At 40.0% G+C, this 23,763-nt stretch overlaps 1 protein-coding gene across 5 annotated transcripts in view; it reads left to right on the forward strand.

The window, feature by feature from the left end:
• The first annotated feature begins 688 nt into the window (after window positions 1-688).
• Window positions 689-23,763, forward strand: part of SYNCRIP (synaptotagmin binding cytoplasmic RNA interacting protein) — a 31,403-nt gene continuing 8,328 nt past the window's right edge. Inside the window, exons 1-10 of one of the 5 annotated variants that reach the window (XM_087856908.1) lie at window positions 689-711; window positions 2,999-3,158; window positions 3,880-3,998; window positions 4,122-4,229; window positions 6,723-6,836; window positions 6,935-7,111; window positions 17,148-17,283; window positions 18,400-18,605; window positions 20,847-20,996; window positions 21,319-21,440. In XM_087856908.1, coding sequence (XP_087713034.1) covers window positions 3,011-3,158; window positions 3,880-3,998; window positions 4,122-4,229; window positions 6,723-6,836; window positions 6,935-7,111; window positions 17,148-17,283; window positions 18,400-18,605; window positions 20,847-20,996; window positions 21,319-21,440 — 1,280 coding nt within the window. In that variant the 5' untranslated portion in view covers window positions 689-711; window positions 2,999-3,010. Of the gene's footprint in view, window positions 712-1,365; window positions 1,634-2,998; window positions 3,159-3,879; window positions 3,999-4,121; window positions 4,230-6,722; window positions 6,837-6,934; window positions 7,112-17,147; window positions 17,284-18,399; window positions 18,606-20,846; window positions 20,997-21,318; window positions 21,441-23,763 lie in introns of those variants that run through there. The other 4 variants (XM_045798403.2, XM_045798392.2, XM_045798389.2 and 1 more) reach the window with 4 other exon arrangements.

A 23,763-nucleotide genomic window follows, 5' to 3' on the forward strand; every position in this document is an offset into this window, starting at 1 on the left:
AATTAGTATCCAAACCGCGACTGAAATCCTAATGCCTTTGTCTTGTCTTTCTTATACCTAGTAAATGGCTTACAAAGGAAATGTCACTTCACATAAGATTTAGTTCCAAGATTTTTAAAAAGAAACACAGATATGTTCCTCACAGTTGCTCTCACCACGCAGCTTTTGTGCTGCTCCAAGTTGCTCAAACGGTGCTATGAGGAAGCCCTTCGACTGCTTAAAAGGCCAGGGACTGAAACAGACTATTGCACAACTCTTCACCACCGGGCGGTTTCGCTTCCAAATCTGGCCTTCGTATCATCCCACGGCCCGAGTCGCTTCTGGCTCCACTGGAGCCACCCCGGTTCCCCCTCAAAAGCAGCCAGGGTTTCCTCGTCCGAGCCACGGGCGCCCCTCCCTCCGCCCAAGGTTTTCGCGATAGTGAAGCCGCGCGGGAGCGTGGCCCCCGGAGGTCCCAATGTCCGGCCGGGGAGACCTGCTCTCCCCAGAGCCACCTCCGCACTTAAGTCCCTCCGTCTAGGTTAACCAAACGTCTACGGGTCTCCGCGCCACTCCCCTCCCCCCGCCGCCCCATTGTCTGCCTCGCCCCGCCCCGGGGGACACGTGCGCCTGCAGCTTCCCGAGCGAGAAGAGCGCGGGGCGGCGGCGGCGTGGACACCGCCGGGAACGGCTACGCGGCGGCGGGGGCGGGGGCCGGGCGCGCACGGACCGGTGGGTGCCCTCCGGGAACTGCGGTAGCGTTCCGCGCCCCCCGCCCCGCCGGCCCGGGACGGGGCGGGGGGTAGGGCGGGCGGGAGTTCGGTGGGGGGTGGCGTGCGCGTGGTGCCGCGATGGGGGTGGGGTGGGGCGGGGTGGGGAGATGCCTGTCTCCTGACAAAGGAGAACGAGTGGGACACGCTGAGCCGGCCCGCCCCGTATGGAGGAGAGTGGGAGGGGGAGTGTCGGGAGGGGAAGGGGCGGGCCTTTCATTCACTGTCGGCCCCTCCGTCGCCGCCGGAGCGGAAGGGCGGGGTCTCGCGCCCCCCTCCCCCCGGGAGGTGAGGAGCAAGGGAGGTGGCGGGGCGTGGGGGCGGAGCCCGCGGGCGCGCGTCCCGAGGCGTAGGCTACGTCGTCACGTCAGCGCGGGAGAGAGAAAGAGAGGAGCCGACTCGGCTGGGACTGGGGGACGGAGTCGAGAGAGCGAGCGAGGGAGGGTGTGAGCGAGCGTTCGAGCGAGGAGGGGAAAGGCGGCCACTCGTGCCTGAGCGGCCACGGACGGCACTAGGAGTGGTGGGGGAGAGAAGCAGGGAGGGGAAGAAGAAAGGCCGAGAAAGGAGCCGGACGGAGGCTGGTGGTGGTGGTAGGGGGAGAAGGAGGAGCTGGAGGAGGGCAGGGGCAGAGGGAGTGAGTGAGAGAAGCGGACGCGCGAGGGAGGGGAGGGGAGGGAAGGGGGGGGTCACGCGGGCGCGCGCGCGCGCACCGGGAGCGCGCTCGGAGGCGAGTGGAACTGGATCGGGTTTGCTGCCAGCGGCGTGAGCTTCGGCCGCCATTTTACAACAGCTCCACTCGCGCCGGACACAGGGAGCAGCGAGCACGCGTTTCCCGCAACCCGATCTCCTCGGACAGGATTCTTCCGCCGCAGCCCAACGGGGAGGTAACGACCGCCTGGACCCGGGTCTGGGAGGGGAGCACCGTGACATTGTGGAGTGAGCTGGGGGAGGGAGGTGTGGGGAGAAACCGGCTTTTCTGGAAAATGGATTCCAAGGGGGAGAGGAGCACGTTGACTGGGGCTGCTTGAGAGTAGGCCGCGGCCCGCGCCGCCACTTCCTCCTCTTCTCCATGTGCTGCCGCCGTTCGGGCTTTGTCTGCGGCGCTCCAGGGAGGAGGCGGCCCCATGGCCCGCGCGGACCGCGAGCGGCGGCGGAGTTGGTGCTGTCGTGGCCGTCGTCGCGGCGCGGGAGTGGGCGGAGAGGAGCGGGTCCCGTCCCGCAGCCGCGCGGCGAGCTTGGGTGGTGCTCGCGGTCCGGCGGGCGTTAGGCAGTTCGCGGAACGCCCTCATTCCGCCGGGTTGCCGGCCCCGGGCCGGGGGTGGGACAGCTGGCCCCGGCGCCGCAGTCGCTGCACGGACGGGCGAGGGGTGGGGGCTTGCACCATGCGCCGCGGCTCACGTCTCGGCGGGGCGGGCGGGCGGCCGGGGGTCGCCGGCGCCCGGGGCGGAGAGAGCCATGTGTCACGGCGGAGACGGCGGCGCTGGGGGGGGGGCGGGGAGAGCCTGTGGCCTGGCGCCGCCGCGGCCTCGGTGTGGAGGGGCGAGGTTGTGCTGCTGCTGCTTTCTGGGGGCTCCGATCTTGGCTTCAGGTTGACGTTGGGAGCCGGTGATGGTCGTCTTGGCCTGGGACTCGGTGGGTTTCCGTTGAAGGAAGTTGTAGGACATTTGAAGGCGCAGAGCACGTGTTTCTAATGGGCTCCTGGTGGCCGCAGCGGTGAGGCTGCCGCTATGGGTGCGGAGTCGGGGGCGGGCTTTGGGGTGCGGGGGTGAAGGGTGGAGAAATTGGGTGGTAGGAAGGTAGCTTGTGTGAGCGCTTTGTTCTTCGCTGGCTGTTGTTACTGATCTATAAGCGGCAGGCGGGAAAAGCGCGCACTTTGGGGGTTTACCTTTGAGAGAGAAAAGCCCAGCTTTGCTTTCTCCACACACCTCATTCTCTGTACGGGCACAGTTGCATGTGGCACGCTGGCTCGTCCTCGTGCTGATTGGGCTCCATTTGTAATATGGTCTTTCCTAGGGAGTGTTAGCAGGTGAGTCAGGGGTGGTGCTAAGGAAGAACATAGTGAATCTGTCCTCCTGTGCCCCGCGCTCCAAATCTGGCTTGTCAGGCGATAGTGACTGTAAGGCTTCTTTAAAGGGAGGCGCATGTTGGCTGGTGTAGAAATTGGTAGAGAAAGTAAAGATTGGGGCTCTTATATTTCCTCTACCCTTTTTGAAGATCCTAGTTTAATTTTGCTTATTGCGTTTGAACAGATCTCTGGAAACATGGCTACAGAACATGTTAATGGAAATGGTACTGAAGAGCCCATGGATACTACTTCTGCAGTTATCCATTCAGAAAATTTTCAGACATTGCTTGATGCTGGTTTACCACAGAAAGTTGCTGAAAAACTAGATGAAATTTACGTTGCAGGTAAGAACTAACACTTGCAAAATTATATTATGAAATTTTTCTATTGGATTTCTGGCTTTGAGCTAAAATAGCAACTTTTTGTGGTTTCCAATAAGTGTGGGAACTAGAGTTTTGCTTTGTTGTGATAGTTGTGAACTAGAGGTTAAGGTGTTTAGAGGGAGGGAAGAAGGAAGGGTTTAGGAGGTAAAGGCTGGCTGGCCAGATGGATAAGTATATGATGGTAGCAACAGCTGCTAAATGTTGGGAACAGGCCATGTGACTTTTGGGGGTATTTTTATAGTAGGATTCTTGTTAAATAACTTGGTAACTGTAGACTTGTAGTCTGTCTGTCTTGCTGTGACTGTTGCTTTTTCTAGTGGTATCTGAAATTGAGTAGAGGTTCAGTTGTCATGCTTGGTACTTCGTTGGTTGATTTTAGGATTTGTAAGCCTATATATTTACTGTAGAAATATTTAGCCTTCAGAACTATGTGACTTAGACACAGAACATGATGTAAAAGAAGTTGATTCATTATTGCAAGTGTGGTTGAGAGGCCTTACTTAGTTGAGATTGCAGTTCAGAATGACTAAAGTATGTGTGTTTCTCATTATATAGATAAGGGAAATGGAAGAATTCTTAGTTGGCAAGCATGTACCTGTATTGGCAATCTTGGTATCTTTAAAAAAAAAAAAGTTTCCCAAAATTTTTAAGTTGACAACTGATTAAGTTTTCTCTTCTCCAGGGCTGGTTGCACATAGTGATTTAGATGAAAGAGCTATCGAAGCTTTAAAAGAATTCAATGAAGACGGCGCATTGGCAGTTCTTCAGCAGTTTAAAGACAGTGATCTCTCTCATGTTCAGGTAATGCTAATTTCAGTATAAGTAAAATATGAGTAGTTTTGATATTTTATTTGATTAGATACAGATAAGACAATAATTGTTAAATATGTTTAAATATTAAATATTGTTAAATATGTTTTGTAGAACAAAAGTGCCTTTTTATGTGGAGTCATGAAGACTTATAGGCAGAGAGAAAAACAAGGGACCAAAGTAGCGGATTCTAGCAAAGGACCAGATGAGGCAAAAATTAAGGTATGTCTTTAAAAACTTTTTAAAAAGTCCCTTCAGTTTTAAAGTTCTTTTAACTCTTCTAGCTTTGGTAAATACTCCTTGGATGTGAAGTAGGTGTGTGTTTCTTTAAGATGTTGAGAGTTAAGAACTATGAGAGAATTTGTTCGTCTTTTCTAATAACTATTTTTTGAAAAGTTTCCTGCCTTTTAGTTATTTCTGTTTCTAGAGCAACTCACTTTTAAGTTTTGCTTGTCACTGAGCTATGGTTTAAATCAGTGCTATTGGTATTCGAAAGAAAACACTTAAATCGGTCTGCCATATTTCTAAATGTTTTCTGAAAAGCTGCAAGTCCAGATTAGTGACAGTGGAACAAAAATGGGAGGGGATCAGTTCACTTCATACTGGTGGGGAGTGTACATTTAACAGTTGATGGTTTTTCTTGGAATTTTCAAACCCCAAATTAAATGGATTTAGAATTTTTAACACTACCTTTTTCTCCTTCTATTACTGTTGATTTTAAGGCTGATTTGTTCATTTCTAAAGGCAGCTTTTATCAATAAAATTGATTAGTGTGGAAATGTAAATGAAACAGGCTGGGAGTCGAAGTTTTTTTTTCTTTTATTAAGATCATGTAGAACAGTGAGTGGACTCAAATGCAGCTAGATTTTGATCTTTGTTTTGGTTTTTAGTTCATAGAAAATAATAGTGATCATAGTAGTTTTACTCTGGTGCTCTTACTACAGTGTACCAGTGCTCTTGAACCAAGGGTTATAGTTTAAGAAAGTCAGTTATTAATGGTGCTAAGTGATGTTTTAATGGTATGGGAGGAGGGAAACTTGGAATAAGGAGTTAGCTGTTAATGTCATCCATAAATTTGAGGCTTTCACAGGTCTAGCTGTGAGTGAATTGTGTTTGAATTATAAATTTAACTTTCTCCATAGAAATGGACTATAGTTGTCCCCAGTGTAATTAGGTCAGTTCTAATTAAATTTATATTTAGGGGTTATTACTAAAATTTTATTAAAAATGCAAAGTTTAGTTTTTGTGACTTTCTGTTCTGTCTTTGGGAGACAGTGGCTTAAAATTTTAGTGTGACTTAAATTACAGCAAGAAGACACAATGATATTCTTTATAGGAATTTTTTTATAGAATGTTAGATGGGGAATAAGTTTTCTTTATTTAGGGATTGATATAAAAGGTATTATTTGAGTCATATAAAGATTAAAGTGAAAAAAAGATTAAGGTGAAAGAAACAGGGATATAAAGATTAAAGTGAAAAAAAGATTAAGGTGAAAGAAACAGGGATTACATACGGGAAAAAGGGAAGATGAGCCATTTAATGGTTTCATTTATGTTATAGTAATATAGTAGATTTCGGTTTATTTTTGTAACCCAGTGTTGCATCCTTCAGTAAACATTTGGAGCTTAAAATAATGTAGCTGTTTGTGGGAGTTTAGGAATATAATTTTTTTTATTATAGTATTTTTTCGCAGATATTTAACATGCTTTGGGTAGAAGATGTATAAAATCTGTCTTGTCATTTTCATTTCCAGAGACTGAGTTGACCCCAAGGCATTTAACAGCGTTTCGATAAGATTTGTCATTGTTTTTGGTGTCAGCTTATTTTTATTTCAGAATTTATCAGCTAATTACTAGATTTTATTCTTTAGAAAAGGGTTTTGTGCTTTGTGGTTGAGATGGTGGAGGAGAATAATTCTTGTTTTTTTCCTTAGGCTAGCAGTGGACCACTTCTAACACTTTTTGCCTATAGTAAGGGGTAAGAGAAACTAACACTCTGATTAGTAAATAGGAGTTGTGTAAATTTTAACAGTTCACTTTTAGGGAGATAAAATGTAGAAGTTATTTCACATTGTTGTAGTTCCATAAAGTTTTCAAAGTCGTTTTGGCTCTCCTTTGTTCTGAATGAACTATGTTGTCCTGTGAAGCATGGTGCTTGAATGTCAGATGTATTAAGGAGGTTGTTTTTCCTGTAACTCCTAAGTTTCTGGATTTAGTTTGGGGAGTGTAATTTGTTTAAGGGTTGGTGAAATGCCCAGAATGGCAGTGTGTACTAGAAGTATGGGGTACAGGGAATTTATTGAGTGAGAAATCCAGACTTGGGGGAGAGGAACCTTATCCAGTTCCTCCTTTGGGAGAGAATTAAACTTAACCAAGTTAGGGGCAGTTATTTTTTTAGGAGATACTAGCAGAGTAGATACAGACCCTGTCTTGCAAGTTATTGATGGATCAATATTAGTTTTTTGTTGTTCAGTAAATACTAAATAATTGGAGATCAGAAAATAATTTGAGCAGGATCCTGAAATCTTCATTAAAAATTACAGCTACAGCCAAGGTGCATTAAAGGAGAAATTCTAAAACAGATACCAGAAACCTGTTTGTAGGGATTGTTGCCAAGGTAAATGGAAAGATTTGAACAAGATTGATTTTTAACTGTGAAATGCATGGGTGTGGTCTTGTGAATTGAATGTATTAATGACTTTTGAACTTTTCAAGGCACTCTTGGAAAGAACAGGCTACACACTTGATGTGACCACTGGACAGAGGAAGTATGGGGGACCACCTCCAGATTCCGTTTATTCAGGTCAGCAGCCTTCTGTTGGCACTGAGGTAAAGAAACTAAAACTTGTACCTTTTGTAGTAAATGCACAGGTATCTGGTTTCCTAAAGAAACTCTCCATGGTTTTTACTTCATGTTTAATTTACAGATATTTGTGGGGAAGATCCCAAGAGATCTGTTTGAGGATGAACTTGTTCCATTATTTGAGAAAGCTGGACCGATATGGGATCTTCGTCTAATGATGGATCCACTCACTGGTCTCAATAGAGGTTATGCGTTTGTCACTTTTTGTACAAAAGAAGCAGCTCAGGAGGCTGTTAAACTGGTAAGTTTTTTTTTTTCCTTTAGTCTCCACATTCACTATTTTTAATTAAAGCCAGGTTTTTTTCTTACTATGCATAAGAGTTAACCAAATGTTTTTTGAAGTTCTGATAAGGCACCGTCTTTTACATTCTCTGTGTACTCACTGTAGCAGTATTTGCATGTATAGTTGATTTAACTGAGGATGTATAAGGTAGTGTGTCAGAATTCTGCATTACTGGTTCTTTGTAACTTGAGGCTTAGTGATTGTTTTTTAATAGGAATGTTAAAAGGTTTCAGAAAGTAACTATGGGGTAGGGCTCCCTTATATTCTGGCTGTACTTGGGCCATCCCTTTTTCTAAAATATATCACAAAGAGATTGTGATGATAAATTTCTAGTTAATGAAATAAAGGGTTTTGTGGTGAGTCGCAATATTTGATTTCAAAATACCAGATGTAAGGTGTGGGGACCTAGTAATTTCCCAACTTTTAAAAAAGGTTGTTAATGGTTCAAATTATAGTTTATATAATTCATCTTTAAACTAGTTTTATTAAGTTTTGTGACTCAGATGGTTTCTACATTTTACAGTTGAAGATGTCAAAGGTTAATTTCAACCCAAGAAATGTACCAACAACAAGTACAACTGGGGAGGAACTTTTGTAAATGGTCTGCTAAGGCAGTTATTTGTTAAATTTGCTTACGTATTTTATGGGTAATTGCAAGTAAACTTAATATCTCTGGATTGATTTCTCCTGAATTTTATTTTTACTTTCCTCACATGCAGATGTTTCATATTTTAAGGCATACCATAAGGAGAAAAACCAACTATGCTTTGTTTTGCTTTTTATATTGCTTGAATCTCTCCATTGGTGTGTATAACTGAATATGGTAAAGACTTGACATTAGAAAAGTGGTACTTGAAAGATTATAGTGTCTTTAAAAAACGAATTCAGGAGTTTAGGTATTTCTTTTAAAGTCATGGGTGATTTTTCCCTCCTTTAAAGAATGCTTCCTATTTCAGAGCAGGTATAGTTAGAGGTCACCATTCACTGATAACCTATGGGCAGTCAAAATTTTAAGTTTTAAGCAGCTCAGGTAAAATTAAGGACTTTTTTAGAGTCCTGGAAAGATACTTTTGAAATCATCCAGTTTAATTTATAAAAGAATAGTAATGTTCTTGACAGGTAGTAATAAAGTAGTGATAGGTTTTGATATGGAAATGTAGAATGAGAAGACAAATATCTTACTACAACAAGCAAGTACAGAATTTACTATTGTTTTTAGCCCCATTTTATTTATTTGGTATTACATAAAGTTCTTATTCTGTTTAGTAAGTGTGGTTATAGTGTATAAATGGTGATTTGTGTATTTATTAATATTTTTAAAGGAATCATTAAACCAACATTTGTAGGACACTTAATTCTTGCTACCAAAATATAGTAATTATGGTAGGTCCTCACTAGAATTTATTTCTAGAGGATTTCTAGAATCCTTAAAAGCATCATTAGAGGGAGATGATATATAATCCAATTGTAACATGATGATTTTGAGTGCTAGTAAAAACACATTATGAAATAATGTTTCAGTTTGGGCAGTTGCCTTGGTTTAACAAATAAGATAGTCCAAAATTTCATTGCTAATAGGCTTAGAATATGGGCTTATTAATATAGTTAAGTTTTTAACTATAATGCAGAAAGTTCCATAGATAGCCAAACAGCCCTTTTGATTCATCTAGGAACTAATTCTTGTCCTTCTTTACATTTTTTTCTTGGTTCGTGATTTGAGTCCTTATCTGGGAGCATGTTTACTGTCTGAAGAATTCGGGGGCTTTGCATTTTGGTGCCTTTAAAAAATATTTTTAGTGGTGGTGGTGTATATCCAGTAGGATGAATTAGATGTATCATTGTTGGTTTTTTTAAAAGGATGCTTTACTGTGGTAGGATGTTGGTGATAACAGAATTGGGAGATTTGCCCTAATATAACAGAACTAGACTTCTGAGGAAATGAAACATTTTAGAGAAATACAGAATTCAAGTTAATTAGGATGTTTTTTGCTACTTTGTGTTTATTGTGGAGATGAGTACTTTCTCCTAAATGTGTTCCTTAAAGGAGCATATTTCGAAAACTATTCCTATTTCATGTGACATATTATGAGAGTCTACTTGAATTACATATCTGTCTAAAGTGAATTTTTATATAAGATAAGGGAATGGTTATTCTAGTTGTAGATGATCGTATGTTGAAAAAATGCCTATTTGGCATTATTTATAGATCAGACAGGATTGAAGCACCATTTCTTTTTGCTTTCCTGTACTTTGAGTGTCTTGATAGGTCAAGATAGTTTATGTACTGGGGTGCCTGGCTGGTTCAGTCAGTAGAGCATGTGACTTGATTTTGGGGTCATGAGTTCAAGCCCCATGTTGGATATAGAGCTTACTTAAAACATAAAGATAGTTTATGTATTTGACCTTATTTCTTGGTACGATTCAGTAATGGTTCCCCCCCAGATTAAAAATTGTGAATTTTGGGGGCGCCTGGGTGGCACAGCGGTTAAGCGTCTGCCTTTGGCTCAGGGCGTGATCCCGGCGTTCTGGGATCGAGCCCCACATCAGGCTCTTCCACTATGAGCCTGCTTCTCCCTCTCCCACTCCCCCTGCTTGTGTTCCCTCTCTCGCTGGCTGTCTCTATCTCTGTCAAATGGATAAATAAAATCTTAAAAAAAAAAAAAAAATTGTGGATTTTGGGGCGCCTGGCTGGCTTAGTTGGTAGAGCATGTGACTTGATCACAGGGTCATGAGTTCGAGCTCCATGCTATGTTGGGGGTAGAGTTTACTAAAATATATATGTATATCGTGGACTTTAAATTTGTGTCTGAATTACTTGTAAAATGGATTGGTACTAACAGTTGAGAAAGAGGCATCAAGTTAAAAGCAACTGCAAACTTTTTAGATGACACGGTTTTCAGCCAATATTTGCTTTGTATTTTGGGGAATAAAAATAATTTTTCCTAAATGATAATCTAAAGGGGAAGCAAGATCTAAATTTGTGAAAGGTGAATAAATAGCTACCTATCGAGTGCTTGTTACGACAGGAGCTGTGATAGGGTGCTAAATTATTACCTTTAAATACTACCTCAGTCTATTCTTTTTTCTTTTAAGATTTTATTTATTTGAGAGAGAGAGCATGAGCAGGGAGGAAGGTCAGAGGCAGAGAGAGAAGCAGACTCCCTGCTGGGCAAGGAGCCCGATGTGGGACTCGATCCCGGGGCCCTGGGATCATGACCTGAGCCGAAGGCAGACACTTAACTGACTGAGCCACCCAGGTGCCCTACCTCAGTCTATCCTTGAAAGTAATTGGAATTTATTCTGCATAAGAGTAAATAGCTTGGGTGACTTACTGGAGGCCCTACAGCTTTAGTTTGATACCAGGTTTGTTTAGTTCAAGTTCTTACCGTTGTTGGCTAGGTACAGCAGTTTAAGCCAGCAGTACACATTATGTCATCAGGTAGCCTGATTCTTTTAAATTATGTAGTGGTTTAGGTAGTATTAAAAGGAACACAGGAAATAAGTCCTGTTTCTACTGCCAAAATAGTTTTGGCATCTATCTTCGTTGCTACCACCCTAGCCTGAGTACCATTCAAAGAAACCTAGCTACTCGCTGCTTTCCATTGTTCCTTTAGAGTCTTACCATAGGTTAGATCACAACATTCCCATGTTGGAAACTCTTAATAATGGCTTCCAAAAAGGCCCTATCTTATCTGATCAAGTTTCTCCTTACCTCTTTCTCACTCTTTATTACCTTCCCATCCGTGCTTTGCCTTTTTGTCCCCAACATAAGCTATGACCATTTCTGTCTCAAGGCTACCTTCTGCTGTTCTGTTTTCTAACACTCCCTCAGTTACCATGGCTGCTGTCTTATCAGTCAGGTCTTCTTAGAAGGCCTTCCCTGACTTTGGGCAGCTTACCACCCAGTTGCTCCATGACAGGATCCTGAACACAATAAAATAGAATGTTTAGATATATTTAAAATTATTTCTTGGTTTTGTAAATTATTTGCTTACCCCTTCTTCAGGATACGAGCTCTTTTTTCCTGTATCCTTGACATTTAGAACAGTGCCACTATGTATTTATCCAGTAGGTGCTGGATAAATAACCTACCTGACTGGCTGACCAGTGCCATCTAATCTGTTACTTGTGACACAAGAATTTATAACATTCCCATATTAGCTATGGGCTATTATGCTGTTCAAAGTTTATCTAGCTTCTGTTTGCAATCATTTATTCAGTGGTAGGGATTAGTGGAGATTAATGGGGGGCAGTGCTTTCCCCCTCATCCCTGGGGAGATATTTGGAAGTACACGTAGTATTTGGTGGTGTCACAAAGACCAGGGAGAACGGTAGGCAAGTGTGTATTTATCTGTTTGTGTGGTGTGCTGCTGGAATTGAAGCTCGGCCACTAGCACCCCAGTGCCCATCACATTCCTAGATAATAGAAATATCCTGCTGAAAATGCTGATAGTGCCTACATTACAAACCCTGGACTAATTGGTCTCTATTTGCATATTAAAAGTTACAATTTTGATGAATGTAGCTGACAAGACAGGTCCACAAGATATTTAGTAGCGTTTTAACAAATACTGTGCTTAACAGGAAAAGTTACTGTGGACATAAAGGGTAGTTTGATTCAGTTCTTGACTTCAGAGTTTATGGGACATGAGAGGCTGACTATAGTTAAAGTGGAAGTAGATGCGTTGTTCAGAGGGTAACAGTGATGAAGGGTTAGATTGTATTGAGGTTGTTACAGAAGACTGTGATAAAGATGGTCAAGCAGAATAGTTAAGGAAACAGGTGAATATAGTTGAAAGAAAGAATTGGGAGATAAAACTAGTATAAAGTCAATGCCAGAAGGTAATTGTTATGACTACTGGGCTAAATTGCATGATGCCATTAAAGTTTTGAGTGTTGGTGTGGGTAGCATAATGTAAATAACAGGATAATGAAGGTGGTTTGGATGAAGAGAACAAAGACCCAGGAGGGTGACAGACATAGAAAGGAGAGAGGTTAAAGATTTTGAAAGGAGAACTGTTAGGTGGTGGTATGCTATAGGTTCCATTCTGATTTTTATCAATGATTTAAATCAGGGCATAGTTGGACTGCCCTCAAAATGTCTGGTGACTTGAGTTTGCATGCAGTGATAAATGGCCCTGCTTGGCCAAATCAGGACCTGAAAAGATTTTGATAGCCTGAAACAGTTAACACCAGCAAGATGGAACTGACAAAGATCAAGTCTTACATACAATTAATTTCACAAGTAAGCTGTACTGTGTGTGAGTCAGCAGTGTGGTATGGTTGCCAAATAAGCTAAGGTAATCATGGACTATGTGTTAGAGAAGCATGATGTTTAGAAGTGAGAGATTAGTAATAGTCTCCCAATTTATTCTGGACTCCTTAATCTCAGTCTGTATCTACAGTATTGTGTTATGGATGTCCACTCTTAGGAGGCACAGTAGTATCAGAGAAGGAATGATTAGCAAGGCATAGAGAACAGTTGAGTCATGAGCACTGTGTGCAGGTATATGAAGTGCTGTCATTTGGGGGAGAAAAGAGTTGTTGTAGGATTTTTAGGGAACTAGATTTTGGCTCAATGTAAAGATTTTTTGGGCGCCTCACTGGCTTAGAAGAGCATTCAGCTCTTGATCTCCAGGTTGTGAGTTTGAGTACCACATTGGATGTAGAGATTGCTTAAATAAACAACTTAAAAAAGATTGTCTACTTAAGACATTTAAAAATAAAGTGGACAGGCTGGGGAGGTAGTGGCTTTGCTGTTATGGGAAGAGTTAGGACTGAATAACAACCACTTCTGTGTTAGATTCCAAATCTGAGATTGCTAATTTTGGGGGATTTGGCAACTGGTCATGAGGGAAGGAAAAAGTGACTTGAGATTTTAAGCCTAGATGCCAGGAATGTTCCAGACTGTACAACTCCTGTTCTGGTGTTCTGAAAGACTGAAACTGCATTGATTAATGTTCAAAGTTCATCTTTATTTTGTCACCTCACTGTGGTACTGAATCTGAAAGCTAGATTTCTGAAATAGCGTAACATCAGTGCGGAACTTCCTTGAGCTGGAAGACATCCCTTTTTTTGTTGTTGTTCATTTTGATACAAAGATGGTGTTCCTGATGTACTAACTCTTGAGAGTTAGGGTTTATCAGTATTACATTAGGATCTGTTAAGGTTCAGAACAGTTTTGTAATGCCCTTCTACCACTCAACTCACGGTTGCCGACCTGCTGGGATGTGAAGTTTATTTGTGAATTTATGGTGATTGGTTTTAAAATTGTTAGAAAAGTTAATTCAAATACACATATAAAAATGCATGTTTAATCTGTAGATAGGGCACTGCTTTGAGGAATGTTTATTTCTGGGTAGTGGGTACTTCTTTTTTTCTTAAAGATTTTTTATTTATTTTTGAGAGAGCGAGTGAGCACGAGTGGGGGGGCGGTGGGCAGAGGGAGAAGCAGACTATCCTCTGAGCAGCAAGCCTGAAGCCGCACTTGATCCCAACTCTGGGATCATGACCTGAGCCGAAGGTAGATGCTAACTGACTTAGCCACACAGGCACCCTTCTTTTTTTTTCAAGTAATCTTTACACCAGATGTAGGGCTCAAGCGCTTGACCCTGCGATCAAGAGTCAAATGCTGTGCCTATGAAGCCAGCCAGGTGCCCCTCTGGGTACTTCTTTTACTTCATTTGGACAATATGCCCAGAGGGTCTCCTTTGCTCCTTTAATGATTTATTTTAATTGGAGAGCCAGTTTATTCTCCGTGGGTTAGCTCTAATTGGTTCGGCCCTTTTTTTTTTCCCTTAAAAAATATGAATGAAGAATTAATAGTTGACTTTCTAAATCTTGCCTGAATCTTTATGTCATTTATATTATTTAGAGACCACAGGCCATCCTAAATAACCTTCTGTCTACCGTGCATTGATTAACTGTAGCAGGGCAAGTGAAGAAACTTATCTTCTGTAGATAATGAAACAGCCATTACTGCTTTGAAGTAGCATTGTTAAATGTTGTGGAAGTGGTATAACCAAAAATTCTAATTTTTCTTACAAGTGTTTCTTTTTTTTAAACTTAGACATTTTCTTATGGTAAATAGGTCCTGCTCTTAGGACTTCTGGAGGAAAGTTATGCCAAGTTCCAAGTTCTGTCACTTCAGAATAACTCCTATTTTTCCTTCTAAACACTTTGTATTTTCTTCTATTTTTCTGATATCTTAGTTTTTGTCAAGTCCTGGAGTTAAAAATTAGATGAGCAAATGGAAAGCCATTGATTTGTCACTAAAGTGGAGTATTCGATGCTAGATTATAAAAATCTGGAGAATGTATATGTTTCTTTTTTTTTTTTTAATGATTTTTTATTATGTTAGTCACCATACAGTACATCCCCGGTTTCCGATGTAAGGCTTGATGATTCATTAGTTGTGTATAACACCCAGTGCACCATGCAATACGTGCCCTCCTTACTACCCATCACCAGCCTCTTCCATTCCCCCACCCCCCTCCCCTCTGAGGCCCTCAGTTTGTTTCTCATAGTCCATAGTCTCTCATGTTTCATTCCCCCTTCTGATTACCCCCCTTTCTTTATCCCTTTCTTCCCCTACTGATCATCCTAGTTCTTATGTTCCATAGATGAGAGAAATCATATGATAGTTGTCTTTCTCTGCTTGACTTATTTCACTTAGCATTATCTCCTCCAGTGCCGTCCATGTTGTAGCAAATGTTGAGAACTCGTTCTTTCTGATAGCTGAGTAATATTCCATTGTATATATGGACCACAACTTCTTAATCTAGTCATCTGTTGAAGGGCATCTCGGCTCCTTCCACGATTTAGCTATTGTGGACATTGCTGCTATGAACATTGGGGTGCATATGGCCCTTGGAGAATGTATATGTTTCTAAAGCAATTTGTTGTGTTCTTAGATTAATTTATTTGTAATAGGGTATTGTAGTCTACTTGTCCATAATCCCATACAGTGATGGATTCAACCGTAGCTCTACTATTTTCAGGTAACCCATATATTTCTACTTTTAAGAGGTTTTTGGCCTTAATAGAATATAAATGCTATGAGAAAACAAGGTGTGTGGCAGGAGTTTTCAACCTCAGTACTGTTGATATTTTAGATCAGGTCATTCTTTGTTCTGCTGGGTTGTCTTGTGAATTGTAGGATATTTAGTATTCTCGCTGGCCTCTGTGTACCCACTAAATACCAGCAGCAAGCCCCCATCCCTAGTTGACAACCAAAAATGTCTCTAGACGTTGTCAGATGTCTTCTGGGGGACACAGTCATTGTTTAGAACTATTGGTTTGTTTTAAACATAAAAGAGTGTTTTGTCGACCTTTTAAAATAGGATTTAGCTGTTGCAGAGTGTTCTTTTAAGCTCAAATCTACAGGTGTGCAGAGGAGTTTGGATGATGGAAGTTTCAGGGAGAGCATTTTATTCAGAGGCTTAGCAGATGAAGCTGTTTGAGAACTCATGTAGATATCTAAGATTATAGTATTGTGGAGAGGAAGGAGTAGAAGTAGGAATTTTAGGATGAACTTTTGTGATGTCCAAGTATTTGAACTTTATTTTGGTGATGGGGAGCCACTGAGAGATTGTTTTCAATAGGCAAAACTGTCATCTCTCTCTCTCTCTCTTTTTTTTTTTTTTAAAAAAGGTCTCTGGCATAAGTGTAGAGAACATAAATAATCCTGGGATCATGATGACCAGATACTTTGAAAGCATGGATTGAAGCAGTGGGGTAGAAAGTATAAAACTGTTCTGAACTGGAGGGAAGGACCTTTGAACTTCATGTTAGATTTTGAGTATCTAGAGATGGAGAAGGGCAGGGAGGAATTGATTTTTTGACTTACTATATGCTTTCTTCTCTTCTACCTGATGTACCTTTTATGTAAGAATGGGAGAAGAGGGGTTTCTGGCTGGCTCAGTCGGTGGCGCGACTCTTGGTCTCAGGGTTGTGATTTTAAGCCCCACATTTGGTGTAAAGCTTACTTAAAAAAAAAAAAAAAGAATGGGAGAGGCATAGTTTCACTTTTGCCCTCAGGCTGGTCTAAAAATTGTATGGAAATTTATGTTGATTTTTTTTTTTTTTTTTAGTTTGTGTAGCTCCAGTTGTTTGTACACACAACATAGATTTTGAGGCCAGGTGTGGGGGATTAATCCATAATTACTTCTGCTACCACCATTATATTACTACTAACATGAAATTTTGAGGTGATTTTAACTGTGTAATATAAATAATTCACTTTACCTGATTAACTTGAATAGTTTGAATACTTTTGAACTTTGGTTTGTAGATAATACTGATCAGTGGATTTGTCACTTTGACAGATTGGGTTTGACCTCTTAAAATCTCACCCTTCTGTGGGAGATAGTTGCTTGAAGACTTTTACTTTTTACTGTAGTTTTATATTTACTTCTGTACTTGCACCATAATCAATCTACTTGTCTTTCTCCAACTTCATTGTAGACTTGATGGAAATGAAATGGGGAAAAAAGCAGGGTTGGAGTCAGGAAAAGAAGGTTCTCTCCTTTTAGAATTATGTATTTAAAGGTGAAAACCCCTTAGTGCGACTTTTTACAAGATTGAAAAGGAGATGGGAAAAATGCATTTAGGTGCTGGCTAATAGAAAGGCGGGAAGTTTGCTGGTATTTGAATCCGTTTACCTTGCATGAGGGTAACTGGTTCCCAGGATGAATTTAAATAGGCATTAAGGTATTGTGGAATCAGCAATTTCGAATTTAAGCTGCCTATAGACCTGATTTCTAATTTTATCAAGTTTCTTAACTTTCAAGGATTAGACAAATTTTTGCATTAATTTAAGTCATAAATTTTTTTTAGTGTGTTCTGTCAGTATAATCTTACCTATCTCGTAATTTCCTCTTAGAGGAAAAAATAACTTTGAAATAAGTTTGCCTAAAAATTTGCATATATTTTTATAATAAACATAATAAGGTATAAGTATTTTTAAAACGTGGTACACTTCTTCTCCTTTCAGTATAATAATCATGAAATTCGCTCTGGAAAACACATTGGTGTCTGCATCTCGGTTGCCAACAATAGGCTTTTTGTGGGCTCTATTCCTAAGAGTAAAACCAAGGAACAGATTCTTGAAGAATTTAGCAAAGTAACAGGTAAGTTGGATTTATGTGGAAAGAGGTGCAACTTCTAATACTGAAGGTAATTGCATATTTCTCTGTGACAGGCATTGTTTTAAACATATTTATTGAGTTGTATTCTCCAACCATATGAGATCGGTAATTCCCATTTTTCAGATTTTTCAGGAAAATAGGTACAGAGGGCTTTGGGAAATAACTTGTGTAACATTATATAGTTCGTAAGGAATGCACCTGGGATTTGAATAGTCTGCAGAATCCATGCATCCACTGTTGGGGAATCTTGCGTGTGTGCATGCATTTTTAGGTGATAGCTTGACATTCTTAGTAGGAGTGTTTGAGTAATGATTCGACTTTCTAAATTATTGGAATAATAAATATTGTTATCAGCAGAGATTATACATTGTCAATATGGTGCAATTTCTTTGAATTGTAAAGCATTTTTTTAATAGTTTCTAAGTTGGGCCGCTTTAATTAGAATATATTTTGTCTGCTTAGAATATTTAGTAAATTATCAGACTATTAATCAGTCTCCAGGAATATTCGAAATCTTAATATATTTCATTTGAAATAAAGCTATTGATATCTGAGGCCAGAAAAGTGTCATCAAAAAGAATTTTAGGGGCACCTGGGTGGCTCCGTTGGTTAAGCGTCTGCTTTTGGCTCAGGTAATAATCCCTGGGGGTCCTGGGATTTAGCCCCTGGTTTGGGCTCCCCCCTCACAGGGAGTCTGCTTCTCCCTCTGACCTCTCTCCCCTTGTGCACTTGCTTTCTCTCTCTCAAATAAGTAAATGAAATCTTTAAAAATAATGTTAGTGATTACTTATATAATAAAAATGTTTAACCATGTCTGACTTATACTGCCGTTTTCCTAACAGTTAAGTGAAAATGTTATGCCTCTGTCGTTTAATTAATGGAAGGAAAATCCTTGGGTCTAAATAAAAAGAATATATTTTCTTTTCATGGGGATTTTTTTTGTGTAGGTAAATTGTCTGGACCAGTTCTTTGAGAGGCTTTAAAGATAAGAGATTACTTTTCAGTTTTATAGTCCAGTATTATATTAGAAAAATCCTTTGATCGACTTTGTTCTTGCTTATTTTATCTAATTTCTCTGGAACGGTTGCTTATTTTCAGAGGGTCTCACAGACGTCATTTTATACCACCAACCAGATGACAAGAAAAAAAACAGAGGCTTTTGCTTCCTTGAATATGAAGATCACAAAACAGCTGCCCAGGCAAGGCGTAGGTTAATGAGTGGTAAAGTCAAGGTCTGGGGAAACGTTGGAACTGTTGAATGGGCTGATCCTATAGAAGATCCTGATCCTGAGGTTATGGCAAAGGTAATGGCAGTCAAGTTAATAATTGTTTTGAGGGGTTGGTGGAAGAAGGGGAAGGCGTTAGGGAAGTAAAGAACTTCTAAAATGAATTGTGTACTTTTTGAAAAACCGTATTTTTGAAAGTGAGAGAAGTGTTCTTTATTAAAGCAGCGTATCAGAATTAATACCATGTGCATAGGAGGTGAATGTAGAAGTTTATTCGTGGACACTCAGTCATAGTTGTGCAGCTGTCATACTCTCATGGTGATGGGTAGTTAGCCTATATGCTGTGGAGATAGTTCACTGTCATTTTTGTGTGGAGTCTTGAGAGCAGTTTCTTTGCGTATTTGAGAATGGCGCCATTAGCTTACATGGTTTTTGTGTTAAAAGTCCTACTCCTAAAAATAGTGAACTGTACTGGCCTCAGTAGAGCTGCTGCAGTTACAGGGTTTTGCTATTATTAGGTATCCTGCTTCAGCAGTCAGTTGAGACATCCTATGAGAACAAACATCTCTTGAGTCAACAGTTTACTCATTAGTGCGGTTTGTAGTTGTTATTCTGTCCTTTGTCATTTAAGAATCCCCCTTAATGGTGATAGGCTAGCAAGTGCAGCTTGTTCACTTAAGTCAAGAATGAAATGCCAGAACTGTGAATATTACTAAAGGATAAGTAGTCTTGAGGACAGGAGATACTTAGTATTCTTTTTTCCTCTGGCCTATTAAGCTCTTTTGGATTATCACTTTAAGAAATTCGGATGTTACATCACGTACCTTAGGAGGAAATGATAATGTTTCTTAGCAAAAGGTCAGCTTTTGTAATTGTACTTCGAGGAGATTTCTGGATTGAAAGAATTTATTTTGTCAGTATTTTGAACACTCTTTTACTTTATCAACATTTCAAAAGCAGGTTCTAATTAGTTTTGACCACCTGTTTTAAGTATTAAATATTCAACAGCTATCTCAGAGGCATGGTATTCACATTGTTAGAAAATGACCGACCACCTCAGTTTTGATTGCAAACTAATTACTAATTTAATAAAAACTACTAAGCATATGTTTGGTTTGTTTTGAGCAAAGTAGAGTTATCACATACTCCTTGGCCACACACATGCACAGCCTACCCCAGCATCAGCATCTGCCAATGAGTGGTATATTTGTTACAATCAGTGAACCTACATTGACACATTATAACAAAGTCCGTAATTTACGTTAGGATTTACTCTTATTGTACATTCTGTGAGTTTGACAAATGTTTAAATGTAATGGTTTTACTGCCCTGAGAATCCTCCCTGATCTGCATAATCACCCCCCCATCCCCTCGACCCTTGGAAACTATTGATTTTTTTTATTGTCTCCATAGCTTTGCCTTTTCCCAAATGTCATATAGTTGGAGTTACACAATGTATAGCTCTTTAAGATGGTCTTTTACTTGGTTACATGCATTTAAGGTTCCTCCATATCTTTCCATGGCTTGATAGTTCATTTCTTTTTAGTACTGAATAATAATCCATTGTCTGGATGTGCTATATTTATCCATTCACCTACTGAAGGATATTTTGGTTTCCAGGTTTTGGCAGTTATGAATAAATCTGTAAACAACCATATGCAGATTTTTATGTGGACATGTTTTCAACTCATTTGGGTAAATAACAAAAAGTGCAATTGTTGGATTGTATGGTAAAGGTATGTTTAGCTTTGTAAGAAACTACCAAACTGTTCTCCAGAGTGGCTGTACCATTTAGCATTTCCACTAGCACTGTTTCTGCTCCATATCCTTACCTACATTGGGTAGTGTTAGTGTTGGTTTTTGGCCATTCTAGTAGGTGTGTGGTGGCATTTCATTGTTTTTATTTTTATTTTTTATTTATTTTTAAGAAATCTTTTTAAAACTAATCTCTGCATTGAACATGGGGCTCGCATTTACAGCCCCAAGATTAAGAGTCACATTTCCTACTGACTGAGCCAGCCAGGCACCCCCTCATTGTTGTTTTTATTTGTAATTCCCTAATGAAGTGATATTGCGTATCTCTTCATATGTTTGTCATCTGTCTACTTTGGTGAGGTGTCTGTTCCGGTTTTTTACCCATTAGATCCAGCAGTCACACTTTTAGGTATTTTCAAATGAGTTGAAAACTTGGTTTTATATTTCTGATACTCTTGCAATGGTTAGTGACTAAAATTAATTTTGTAGGGTGGGGTGGTGGCATCCTGGAAATTGAACCCTTTGGAAATAAACAGGGAGTTTCTGTTTTCTCTTAATTTTCAGGTAAAAGTGCTGTTTGTACGTAACCTTGCCAATACTGTAACAGAAGAGATTTTAGAAAAAGCATTTAGTCAGTTTGGGAAACTGGAACGAGTGAAGAAACTAAAAGATTATGCTTTCATTCATTTTGACGAGCGAGATGGTGCTGTCAAGGTAAATAAATGGGGGAATTGTTGTAGGCATCTAAATTAAGGATTTTTAGTCATCCGACAATTGGAATATTCTAAAAAGTTGAAGGACACTCAGCGGTCATGTAATCTACTGTCAACCTTTATTGGCTGTAGCAAATTGCATAACTCACTAAACTGAGTAGAAAAGGTAATTCGTTGAAGAGCTGGATCTTTAGAAAAAAATCTAACAACTGTATTTTTTAAATTTCATTCTTCCAACATCAGTGAATTGATTTTTGAACTTTAAATGAAGCATAATTGTTGTTAAAGGCATCTTTGTATTGATCAGTAACTCATTTTTTAAGGCTATGGAAGAAATGAATGGCAAAGATTTGGAGGGAGAAAATATTGAAATTGTATTTGCTAAGCCACCAGATCAGAAAAGGAAAGAAAGAAAAGCTCAGAGGCAAGCAGCAAAGAATCAAATGTAAGTAAAAATTGTATAAATTTAAATGTTGTTAGATTAACTGGCGAAAAACAGGTGTTGTGCAAACCTTTTTAAATAAATGCATAACATGCCTTTACCTTTTAAAGAAGACTCGAAAGTTTTGCGCCACTGAGAAATGCCAAGAATCTCAAGAAATGTTTATTGAGCTGTCGCTATTGACCATACTTGTGAAAATAATTATAATTCTAAATAATTAGAGTTTTGTATAGTAATGAAAATCAGTCTAGGATATTTCCTACTGTGTTTTACAGAATGTGTTCCTGAAGTATGTGTTTTAAACATTAGCTGTCCAGAACGGTTGATTTATTTGTTAAAGGGTAGAAGGTTTCTTCCTCAGAGATAGAAAATACTAAATCTCCAATTATGATAAACTCTGCTTCCTCTGCATCCAAAAGAGGCTTCTCTACCAATATATAGTGCCTGTTGCCACCTCAAAGATTTAATATATGGGTTTTGAGAAATGAAATACATGTAGTTAATAAGATAAATAACATGGTATTGAAGAAAACTAAGTGTGTAATGCATCACATATATTGGGTTTTTTTTAGAACATCTATAAAGGATATCTGTTTATTAAAACAGTGAATGAAATTTTTAGCTGGGTAAGAATGAAGTTTGCAGTTTTAAAAACATGAAGTTGGTGATTTCTGAGGAGGAAGAGGCTTAATTGCTATTTGATGCAAGAACAAGAATCACTGAACTTAACTGTATTTCAGGGCCAGATTCTGTCCATTGTCCTATGTGGTATACAAAAGAAGGGTAGGGATGCTTCTACTTACTTCTCTTATTTCATAATCAGGGAGGTAATCGAATTTCTGCAGTTGGCTGTGCAGTTAGGCAAGTTATCTAGTTCTGAGCCTCAGTTTCTTCAGTTTTAAAAGGAGATCAGACTTGGGGCGCCTGGGTGGCTCAGTCGGTTGAGCGTCTGACTCTAGATTTCGGCTCTGGTCCTGATCTCTGCGTTGTCAGATCTGGCCACACTTTGGGCTCCATACTGGGCATGGAGCCTGCTTAGGATTCTCTCTCTCCCTTTCCCCCACCCTTCTCCTTGTGTGCGCTCTCTCTCAAAAAAAAAAAAAAAAAAAAAGTAGAAGGGGATCAGACTAAATTATGTAAGATGTTTTGTGCTGTGATTATCCAAGTGATCTATACTTATAGGACTAAAGAGACATGCTTTATAGGCTTTAGTGGTAGTATAAGGAAAAAGACTACAGAAAGCCAGGGTTTGAAGGGGAAGTTAATGCTCTGTATCTCAAACCCCTTGAGTATATATTCTGTGCAGTGAAAATGACTTTTTCATCTCTTACAGAAAATAGTTAACTGATTATAGTTTATTCATGCAGTAGCAGGAAGTGTCAGGATTATATTAGAAAAGTAAATAAAATAGTTATAACTTGATAGGTATAGGGTGGTAATAAACAAAGTGGGGCATGTCACAATATCTGTTAATATTTGAGGCCAAAAGGGATGACTGCATGTGATGCTTGCACTTTAACTTGCTGCAGTCATTCACTGATTTTTTTTTTTAATTTAACAAACTACAGCACGCATTCCTACTTACTCCTCAGTGCGTCCCTGTGAGTTGAGTACTCTATTCCCCAATTTGAGATGAGGAAACTGAGGCACAGAGGTCAACTTGCCCAAGGTCAGTCTCACAGCTAGTAAGTAGTGGAGTTGGATTTGAACCAAGGTAGTCTGGCCCCATGGTTTTCACTCTTAACCACTATACCAGGGTTTCTCAATTGCTCTATAATTAATTGACATTTTGTGCTGGTTGATTCTTGGTTATGGGGGGCTGTCCTGTGCTTTATAGGATGTTTAGCAAACATCCCTGGCCTCTACCCACTAGATTTCAGTAGAAATATCTCACTCCCCTGTTACGATAGCTAAAAATGTCTCTAGACATTAAATGTCCCCCGAGGGGCAGAAATCCCCAGTTGAGGATCACTGCATGATTGCATGCTGTTGTCATTTTATAATTTAGTGACCGAAAAAAAGATGATTTATCAATTATTGAGATAATTAGCACAGCACAACAAAATGGCCTGAGAACCTAGTGAATGAGAGTAGCATTTTTTGTGTGTCTTTGAAACGGAAAAGCTGGGCCTCTATGAACTGAGTATAAAATAACATGCTGAATAAACACAAGAGTAAATATTCTCATAAGGACGACTAATTTTATGTATTTCATGGTATTTATCATAGGGTTCAAATAAAATGATGAATCTTTCCCAAGGTATAAGGAACTATATCAAACTGTACTGTAGTATTCGAGAACATGAATTGGAATACTAAGGATATT

This window comes from Ursus americanus, chromosome 29 (assembly GCF_024610735.1).
Source record: "Ursus americanus isolate L20-20 chromosome 29, mUrsAme1.1.p, whole genome shotgun sequence".
NCBI lineage: Eukaryota > Metazoa > Chordata > Mammalia > Carnivora > Ursidae > Ursus > Ursus americanus.